General features: G+C 46.2%; 1 protein-coding gene across 1 annotated transcript; it reads right to left on the minus strand.

Moving 5' to 3' along the window:
• Window positions 1-557: 557 nt before the first annotated feature.
• On the minus strand, window positions 558-9,672 carry TM4SF1 (transmembrane 4 L six family member 1). The gene is made up of 5 exons (XM_038571187.1): window positions 9,444-9,672; window positions 6,258-6,347; window positions 6,022-6,167; window positions 3,171-3,351; window positions 558-1,297 (listed from the first exon to the last, which is right to left on the minus strand). The coding sequence occupies exons 1-5, from the start codon at window positions 9,618-9,620 to the stop codon at window positions 1,283-1,285; spliced, it is 609 nt and encodes a 202-aa protein (XP_038427115.1). The 5' UTR covers window positions 9,621-9,672; the 3' UTR covers window positions 558-1,282.
• Between the last annotated feature and the right edge of the window lie 823 nt (window positions 9,673-10,495).

Here is a 10,495-nt window from a genome sequence, read left to right on the forward strand (position 1 = left end):
GGGAAAGCAGAGCAACAACAATGCAGGGAAAGCAGAGAAAGGGGACCAGGGAGACAAAATAGAGTAAAAACCCAGACCCAGAAGACACAAAGCCCCAACAAATAGGGGCTACACAACCTGCAGGCTGGGAGAAAGAGGAGGAACTTTGTTTTTATTTTTTAAAGATTTTTCTTTATTTATTCATGAGAGACACACAGAGAGAGGCAGAGACACAAGCAGAGGGAGAAGTAGGCTCCCCGCGGGGAGCCCCATGTGGGACTCGATCCCAGGACCCCGGGATCACGCCCTGAGCTGAAGGCAGATGCTCAACCACTGAGCTACCCAGGTTCCCCAAGTGGAGGAGCTTTAAATAAAGGACAATGAAAAAGAAAAAAAAAATAAATAAATAAATAAATAAATAAATAAATAAATAAATAAATGACAATGAAACAGGGGAAAACGTAGCAGTGGATATTTATTTTGTTGTATTTCAACCATCAAGTTTTGGGGCTATTTCCTCATGGTCCTCCTGCCCTCCCTCCCCCTCCCCCATTTTCACATAATGTTGATAAAACTGCTTTATTCCATTTCCCATCTTTTTTTTTTTTCTCCAATCATCCAGGCCTTCTTCTTTTTAACTACGTGATCCTTAGTGCTTATCTTCAAAGGACAAAAAGTTTTCCACCTGTCAGAGAGAGTTAGGATCTGGCAATACTCTTGGCAACCTTGCTTGTGTTGACTCCTTCATTTAGCTCAGGGCACTCTCAACCGGCCCTCCAGCTCTGGGCAAGTGTCTCTCTCACAAAACACGGAACAGTTCAAAAAGGCCTCTTGTTAGAGATTTGCAGGCACATGAGTGGGAAATACCATATAAACAGTGAAAAGAACACATCTTTTCAAGTTGTTGGATTTTCTCCTTCATGGTTTTAAAAAAGGCCACTTAGAAATCTTTCATTTAATAAACCCTTGCACATATAGTAGTAATCAGGAACGCGATATTTATCCCTACAACGCTTCTCAAAAACATTACTCAGGCCAGCATTTACCTCAGCTACCCTGAGGACCGACCGTCATTCAGTCTATTAATTTGCTTAATTTATTTTCTCTATCCTAAGAAAAAGGTCTGTTTGCTACGCTCAAACACTGACATCACATGAAGATGCCAGTCTTTATACACATTTATAAAAGTAGACTATGTGGAGTATGATACACTGGTACAAAGTTTTACAAATTAATACAAGTCAAATATATAAATTAAAAATGAAATAGAGGAAGGTTGCGGTGCTGTCTTGGGGTGGTTCTTTTAGCAGTCATATCGCTGTAAAGAAAATGAGATAAGCATTAGGTTACCATCAGGCTAAACAGACAACAATGCCATTTTAGTCCTAAAAATTCCTGTTTGAAGCAAACATAAAGCGGGCTGATGTCAACTTCACCTGGGAGCTTAGACAATGCCCATGAGATGTTGCCTAAACAAACCACACTCCATTGTCCTCTCTGAGAAGCTGCAGGAAAGGGCCATGGAAAAGGCAGCTTACTGGTGGTGGTTGGTTGGCTCTGAATGTGTTTGGGGTAGGTTTTTAATCTCAAGGATTTAAGAGATAATGCCATGGGAGTTTCACCCAGGAGTGGGCGGGATGTGGGTTACCTTCCCAATTCAATGCTACCAAGTTACAGACTTGACTCATCTACACTAAAAACCCTGCCCTCTGAAAGTGTCTTTTGTCTTAAAAATAAAGGTAGCAGATCTGCATCGCATGTCTGAGAAGCAGACATGCCTACTGTGACTCAGATGGGAAGCCCAGGGGGACTATTTGCTCCCCTTCCCCCTCAGAGAGGAGGGTCACTCTGCCAAACTACTACAGCAACTGTGGTCATTGACATATTACGCTTGTTCCCAAGATGCACAACTGCTGATGACCAGCGGGGCCTCCCCTAATTTAATCTCTGCCTTGTAAGGAATTCAAGGCTAAAGATAAATTACAGTAGGAGAATTCTGAGATTCTTCTCTGCCTCTCCCCACCATATTGCCTGGAAACAACTTCATACTGAAGGGTTCCCACTGTGCTGTTTTCATGGAAATTTGGCAGGCTCCCAAAGGAAATTATTAATCTTGCTGTACTTGCCTGATAAGGAAAACCAGATTTTTATTTTAACCCTTCCTCAAAAATTTTAGAAAGTTTCCATTTATTTACAGCAAGGCTTTTCATGGTAGGAATGGGCTTTCAGTTTTCATTAGGTTTTGTCTTATTTTAAAAGAAAGTTAAGAGACCTCAAACCAAGGGGGTAAATGACTAGGCAAATATAAATTAGGTTTCTGTTTACCTAATCCTGTTTTACAGAATAATGCATAAAGCAAACCCTCTGAAATTCAACCAAAGCTGAACTTCCATCAATTCATTAATACACGGGGGTTTTTTTAAGGAGGATATAGAAACAAGAACTTTCCCTGCTACTAACAAATGCATACTTCTTTCTGAATTCTTATCCCCAGGAAACAAGTGTTTCCTGGTTTTCTTCCACCTTGAAAGGCTTTTCACAAGCTGCTATTCAAAGGTTACTAGTGATTCTCTGTCTTTAGCTCTTTGGGCATTTTTGTGATTCTCTGTTGAGAAAGAATAGTAAAAAAAAAAAAAAAAAAAAAAAAAAATCCAACAGAACAGCAAGTACTGCATACAGATTAAGAGCAGGAGCTCTGGCATAAAATGACTCAGAGTTTGAAGCCTGCTTCTTCCAGACTAGATGATCTTAAACATATGCTTAATCTCTGACCCATGGTCTCATCTGAAAGGGGAGTTTAGCTCAGTGCCCCAGTGCAATGAATGTTGACTACTATTTGTGTAATACTAGTTGGGAACATGAGAGCAAGCAAAGTTGTATCTCTTTGGCCAGAGCAGGGGTAGTGAAAGAGGCCATGACTTTGCTCATGAGGGGACACTTTGTCTATGGGCAGCATTTTCCCCCACACACAGAGCCAACTACAAAAAAAACAGAAAGGTACCCAGTGACTATGACACTCAAGGAAGCATATTACTGACAGCAAAATTGAATGCTGTAAATGCTTTGCCACAAAGATGATGTAGGAAGAAATGTTTTTTGCCTTTTTTTTTTCTTTATGATGAAAACAATGGTGTATTATAGTAATTGAAGACCCCAGGGCCAGGCTATGACATTTTCACACAGGTTCTTACCTGTCGGCGAGAACAGCAATAGCCACATATTCCTCCTATCATTCCATTTATTATTTGAATGAGACACAAGATGAATTCAATTCCACCGAGGGCCAAGAGGATAGAAAACAGAGAGACATTCCATTCTACAACATGTTTGGGTTCAACGCACTGGGACCATGTGGAGGTATCCAGAAGGTACCTGTGGATAAAAAAAGAAACTTCTAACACATGACCACACCTAATGGGTTGTATAAGTTACTTTCTGTGTGGTACTTTTTTGTTCAGAAAAAAAGAAATGAATTCATTCATTGACTCATATCAACTTTTTTCTAGTCCGAGTCATTTCACAAAGTTAGAAATTTAGCCCAGATCTTATTGCAATGACAAACATAATATTCAACAAAGATTGCTGAGCATGCAGTGTGAGTCAGACATCAAGCCAGGGCTGGGAATATAATGGTGAACATGGCATGGGCTTTGCCTTGGAAGAGCAGAGCGTCTAAGGGAGGAGATAATACGCAATCGCAATACACCAGGTGTGAGGAAGGGCACCTAACCTCGGCCAGGAAGATACCTGCTGGTGTAACTATTCCACAAGTCTGAGCTCCATAAAGCTAGGAACCAGACCTGTCATCATTGTATGGTATAAACCCTAGACCAGTATCTGGCACATAGTAGGGACTCAACACTTTTAAAAGTAATTGAATGATAAATAATCTGAAGTCACTTTGTGAAATGTTAGCAAACCATGCTGAAGTCACATATGACTACACACACACATGTACACACACATACATACAAGTCATATACATTATATGTGACTTAGGAGATTTTCTGAGTACCTGAATATTCTTATAGTCTGATAAATTCTCTCTCTGATTATTTTCTTAGAATCTCAGCCTTTGCGACATCATAAAGCATTTGGATTCTTAATGAAATACGATTCAATCATGTGGGAAAATCTACAATAGACTTAATTCCACAAAGAGGTCTGGTATAACTCTTATCAGTTTTTCCCCAAGCAGCAGAACAAAAGGGCTTGGAATTAGAGACCTAACTTTGAATGGTTCATTGAGCCGATCAGAAACTCAATTTGTTGATTAAAAAAAAAAAAAAGAACTCTGTCCTTATGACCCTGTCTTTCTGCATATCAGTGGGGGAAAAAATTGTAATTGTAGGACACAATGTAAAAAAACTCTTTGGCCTCACTTGCCTATTGAGCAATTAATCACTGGCTTGTGACCATTAGTTATTTCCCATACTGAAATCCTTGGACAGGTTGAAGTGACGAATGAGATGGAAGCGGAAGGTTTCTTACAGAAGCTGGGGTGGGTCATGGAAGGGGCGTATACTCAAACAGCTGTAAACATGTTTAGAAATACTCTCGCTTCTCCTTCCATTCCAGTTGCACTCATCAGGATCTCTTAGAGATGGGCTTGTGCAGTAGTTCGTATGTTTGTGCATACGTGAATAACCAATCTCTACTAGTACATTCAGTGTGTTCTGAACCAAGTTGAATCAAGATCACTAACAATTTTGACCATTGAAATTTCAAACCCCTCCAAGTGCTCATTTTCCTTTCCTTCCTCCTTTAGAGGCTACCTAGAGCTGTATTGGTTGTAAGTCAGGAAATAATATTAACAGCTAACAGAGGCCATGCTCAGAGCATGTCAGCTTCTGTGACAAATCCATTTTTTTGACTCATTAATCCTCCTGACAACTGCCCCTGGTTTTATTTTACAGATGAAGTAACTAAGAAGCACAGAGCTCAGTCCACTTTTTCCTAGTTGCTGAGGGAGAAATGCAGAGCTGGGATGGAATCCAGGTCCATGTAATTTCATGTTCATGATTTATGAACTCACTATATGCTATACAACTCATGGGAGACAGTATTAACATAAAGGCAATCGAAACTCACTATTCATAGTATTTTCACTCATGAACCTCATAACTAAACTTTTCAAAATTCAGAGAAAGATGTCATTCATTTGTCTTCACATGTATCAGTTTCTATCAGCTCTTTTTTTTCTCAATAATGGATAAGAAGCATCAACATAAAATAACAGAGCTTAAATTATCCTGATTTTAAAGTTCTGGATAAGACCTGTCTTACAGGGATCCCTGGGTGGCTCAGCAGTTTAGCACCTGCCTTCAGCCCAGGGCATGATCCTGGAGTCCTGGGATCAAGTCCTGCATCGGGCTCCATGCATGGAGCCTGCTTCTCCCTCTGCCTCTCTCTCTCTCTGTCTCTCATGAATAAATAAAATCTTAAAAAAAAAAAAAAAAGACCTGTCTTATAGAGTCTGATCACTTTAAATAAAGTGTTTGTTGTATATGCTTATATATGTGAATGTGTGTATGGGATTAATATGATCTACCATGGGCTTTGGTTAAAATCATATGCTTTCCATCCATATTATGTAGGGATTCCATAATATTTTCTTACAAAATAGTAAAATCAGCTAATTGTTCTGGTATAGTGGACACACTGTATGAGCACAAACTATACAGCCAGGCTGCCTGGGTTCATATCTTGCCTGGGTTCACATGGATAGTCCTTCTTAGCAATGTGATTTTGAATAAGTTCCTTCCAACTCTTGTGCCTCCTTTTCCTCATCTGTAAAATGGGAGTAATAGTGGAAGTCACCTCACAGGGTATCATGAGGGCTGACTCAGGGAATCCATTAAAAAGCACTTAGAGCTTCTCCAGGTCAGGGATCCATGCTCTGACACCACCGCCTGGTCCTGAGTCAGTGCAAAGACACCTGGTTGAGTGGATGGATGCACGGATGACTGTACCTTTCCACCTTGATGGGTTTGCCACTATACCATATGGTGGATGAGAACGTATGGCCAATAGGGAACTTACTGTCCATCAGTGTTGGCGAAGGTGTAGTTCCACTGGCCAAGAGAATTAAGACATAGTGGTCCTTCCGCCAAGCCCAGGGCTGCCACGATGACGCAGTAGCCAGATCCTGCGATTCCAATCAGAGCAGCCAGTACAGAAGAAAGCATCTGGGAAGAGGAGAAAGAGTGGAAGTGAGGCCAGAGTGGCCCTGGGCACCTCCCAGGGACCATTTCCACCACCAGGGCTGGAGGACCTACCGCACATCTCTTGCCACAGTTTTCATGGCCACAGCAGCCACAGCAGTCGTCCTCTTCCAGGCCGATGAACACAAATGCTGGCAGGAACATCTGGTTTGAAAACAGGCATTAAAGTCACTGCCTTTCCCTAGATCAAAGCCTGTGTTGGGGATCAGGCTAGCATTTTTTGGTAGAACAGATTTCTTTCTGACAGTGATGAATAGCTTTGGGTTAGCTTCACCACATATCAGAAAGAATGTTAAATTATGAGAACAAAACCCCTCTAAGTGGAGTACCTGCTTGTTTGCATGTAATGTGTCAGAGCAGTCTTTAGGGTGAGGATTCAAACAGTAACCTATAAATGTGTTTCTTCCATGAGAGTTGATAGCACAATCCCAGAGGGAACTCTGCTTTGAAACTCTTAAACTGTCTTTAAATCTGACTTTTTTCCCCCTTGTAAAACCTTGATGATACTAACAGTCTGATAGAATAACCGAAACTTTTTTGTAAATGGGAGAGATGAAGACACCCTATAATAAAGCTGAACTTCTTCTTTGATGATACGATTGTATAGTTGTCCCTTCACAGTAAAGCTCTTTAAATAAAATAAATACTCTAAGTTTGCGATCCAAAGAAGCCTAAGCAGGTGTGATGTTAGAATCAGGACAAACGATTATCTGGAAATGATGACAATGCTCCATAATAATGCATTAAATTTAAATGTTTTAAATGTTCTCTTGACCAAGAGAAATATTCTGTGTGGTATGAACAATTCCATAAAAAAGTCTTTTTTGAATTCTCAATCCTAGCAATTCCAGTGGCAAACTCGCGTTTGTCCACATTCTTTCCATGCTGTGGTTGAAGCTAATACTTTCGGCTCCCAGGTTGGCAGGCAAATTCCTCTAGCTTCAATTAAAAACAAACCTTGGAAAAAACAACACATTCCACTGTTAGCTTCAGACCCTGATCTGCTCCTAACTGTAGGATTTTTTTCCCAAGGCACCACACCCAGGATTACATAAAGGAGAAAATTTATAGTTCTTTCTAAATAGCAATACACTCATGATTTATGATCATTTCTATCACAGATGCTGGAGAATAAACAGCAGAGAATCTAAATCCAAAACTCCGTTGATTTAGACAGAACTGGCGGCGTCCTCCCAGCTCCCCAGAGCAGATGCTAAATGCCTACCTACCCTGGTACGAGAAACCCTATAGTCTCTCAATCTGATTTGAAAGCTATACCTGTTTTCTAGCTGTAAAGTAAGACAGCAAAGCCGCAAGGTAGTTCACTGCGAGTTGAAACAGGATTTTGTAAAACGTCTAATAAAATCAATACACCAGACCCATGTCTCGCTTTGTGTGATCTGCGTTCAAAAGAAGGGACAAAAATCACTGGATTTGGAAACAGGCAGTGTGGATTTTGTAAGATGTCTAATAAAATCAATACGCTAGCCCTACCTCCCTTTCTGTGTAATCTGCATTCAAAAGAAGGGACAAAAAAAAAAAAAAAAAAAAAAAACAGAAGGGACAAAAATCACTGGGTTGGGGAAAGAGGCTGTGTGGATTTTGTAAAACGTCTAATAAAATCAACACGCTAGCTCTACCTCACTTTTTATGTAATCTGCATTCGAAAGAAGGGAACAAAAAAATAAAAGAAAAGAAGAAGAAGGGACAAAAATCACTGGATTTGGAAACAGGCAGTGTGGATTTTGTAAGACGTCTAATAAAATCAACACTCTAGCCCTACCTCGTTTTCTATGTAATCTGCATTCAAAAGAAAGGACAAAAAAGGGGGGGGGGGTCAAAAATCACTGGATTTGGAAACAGGCAGTGTGGATTTTGTAAGATGTGTAATAAAATCAACACGCTAGCCCTACTTTGCTTTCCGTAATCTGCATTCAAAAGAAGGGATAAAAATCAGTGAATTTGGAAACAGGCAGTGTGGATTTTGTAAGACATCTAATAAAATCAACATGCTAGCCCCACCTCGCTTTCTATGTAACCTGCATTCAAAAGAGGGGAAGAAGAAGAAGAAGAAGGAGAAGGAGAAGGAGAAGGAGAAGGAGAAGGAGGAGAAGAAAGGAAGAATGGTAAGAATTCAGAGAGAGAGGAAGGTAGATGAAGAAGTAAGAGGTAAGGAGCATGCTATGGCGAAGCCTCGCCTAATACTGAGCCTCCTCTTCTGCCTCTTCTCTCCCCTTCCTCCTCCGTCATCTCTCCTTCCCTCTTTCTCCTTCTCCTCCTTCTTTCTCCTCCTTTCTCCTTCTCTTCTCTCCTTCTCCTTCTCCTCCTCTCCTCCTCCTCCTCCTCCCTCCCTCCATCCGCATCCGCCCCGCCTCCCCGTCCTCGCCCCCTGGCGGCAGTCGGCTGCTTCGTTCTTATGCTTGGCTGCTCCGGCTCCGCCTTCGCCCCGCCGGCGCCGTCCCCGGCGGCGGCAGTCGCCGCCGCAGCCGCCGGCCGCCCCCGCCGCCCGCCGCCGAAAGCCGCAAAGCACGCCTCAAGCACCGCCGCCGCACCCCACACCGCCGGCGGCGGCCCGCCCCGGCGGCGCCGCCCCGCGCCACACGCCCGCCGCCGCGCCCCTCCTGCCGCCGCCGCCGCGCCGGCCCCGCCCGCTCTAAACCCTCCGCCTCCACCGCCCGCACCCCCGTCGCTCGGCGACACGGAGACGGCCGGCTGCCCGCCACGAACACGCACAAGCCGCGACAAAAGCCGACCCCCGCCCCGGCGGCGGAGAGCCGCGCCTGCCCCGGCGGCGCATCCCACGCTCCGCCGCCCCCAGCAGCCGCCGCCGCCCCCCGCAGCACCCGCACCGCACCTCCTTCTCCTCCTCCTGCCTCCTCCTCCTCCTCCCCTCCCCTCCCCTCCCCCTCTCCCCCCCTCTCTCTCTCCTTCTCTTCTTCTTCTCTCTTCTCTTCTTCTTTTCTTCGATCTTCTGAGAGACCAAAATCACTGGATTTGGAACCAGGCAGTGTGGATTTTGCAAAACGTCTAATAAAATCCTCACGCTGGCCCTACCTCGCTTTCTGTGTAACCTGCATTGGAAAGCGGGGACAGACGAAGAAGGAGAAGGAGAAGGAGAAGAGGAGCCCAGAATCTCGGGGTCAGGAGGCGGCGGCGGGGCGAACCTGCCCGGGCCCCCCCCCCGCCCCCGCCGCCCCCGCCGCCGCCCCCCGCGGGCCCGGCCCGGCCGCCCCGACTCACCAGCGCGCCCCCTCCCGCGAGGCCGGAGAAGAACCACACGAAGCGGCTGAGGTGGCCCTCGGCGGCGTATCGGGTCTCCCCGTTGGGGAAGTAGAGCAGGACGTTCGCCACGAGGCAGAGGACGGCCAGCCACAGCAGCGAGTGGCCGGCGCAGCGCGCGCACCTGCGGGGACACATGGCGGCGCCCGGCTCGGGCCGCAGCGGGGCGGGGTGCTCGGGCGCTGTCGGGCCCGGCCGCCCCTCTTAAGTGCGGGCCCGCGCGGCCGTCATTGGTCCTGGGCTCGGGCGGGGCGGGCGGGGCGGGGCGGGGGGAGCATCCCGCGGGAGCCCGGCCTGCACCTGCGCCACCAGCCTCGGCCGCAGCCGGGACGCGGGGGCAGCGGCGCTCGGCCACCTGCTGGGGGCGCCCTGGGGCACCGGGCCGCCCCGACGTCACCGCCCGCAGGGCCGACCCGAGCCGCTCCTCTCCCCGCGTCGCTCCGGCCAGCTTCCCGGGGCTGCCCCCGAGGCAAACGTGGCACCAACACACAGGTGGCTCGTGGCCGCAGAGGGCTCAGGCACCTCAGGATGCCTCAGGGTTGCTCTCAGGCTGGGGTGATGCCGGAAGGGCCCCGGGAGGCCTAAAGCATGGGAGGGGACGTTGGGGTTGGGGGTTGGGGTGGGGTGGGGGGAGGATTAAACAAAGAAGAAATTTTATTTCTTTTTATTTCTTTTTTTAAGATTTTATTTATTTATTCATGAGACAGAGAGAGAGAGGCAGAGGGAGAAGCAGGCTCCGTGCAGGGAGCCCGACGTGGGACTCGATCCCGGGTCTCCTGGATCAGGCCCTGGGCCACAGGTGGCGCTAAACCGCTGAGCCACCATGGGCTGCCCCAAAGAAGAGATTTTAAAAAGCAAAAAAGAAAGGAACAGAAGGGAAAGGGACTTGGCAAGCAGAGCAGGTCGCTAAGGCTGAGAGGACCCAGAATGAGTGGGGGGCCCCGGCTGTTGATCAGGCCTGGGGGTCTCCCCGTGGTCTACGCAGCCAGCTCCTGAGCCAGCATTTGCAGGCT

Source organism: Canis lupus, chromosome 23 (genome assembly GCF_011100685.1).
Source record: "Canis lupus familiaris isolate Mischka breed German Shepherd chromosome 23, alternate assembly UU_Cfam_GSD_1.0, whole genome shotgun sequence".
Lineage (NCBI taxonomy): Eukaryota > Metazoa > Chordata > Mammalia > Carnivora > Canidae > Canis > Canis lupus.

Excerpts from the sequence above, each read along its gene's own strand:
- TM4SF1 (XM_038571187.1), bottom strand. The coding sequence starts at position 9,620 with ATGTGTCCCCGCAGGTGCGCGCGCTGCGCCGGCCACTCGCTGCTGTGG. Across the intron at positions 6,168-6,257 it reads ACTGTGGCAAGAGATGTGCG|ATGCTTTCTTCTGTACTGGC; the intron begins GTAGGTCCTCCA and ends TCCTCTTCCCAG. Across the intron at positions 3,352-6,021 it reads TTCGCCAACACTGATGGACA|GTACCTTCTGGATACCTCCA; the intron begins GTAAGTTCCCTA and ends TTTTATCCACAG.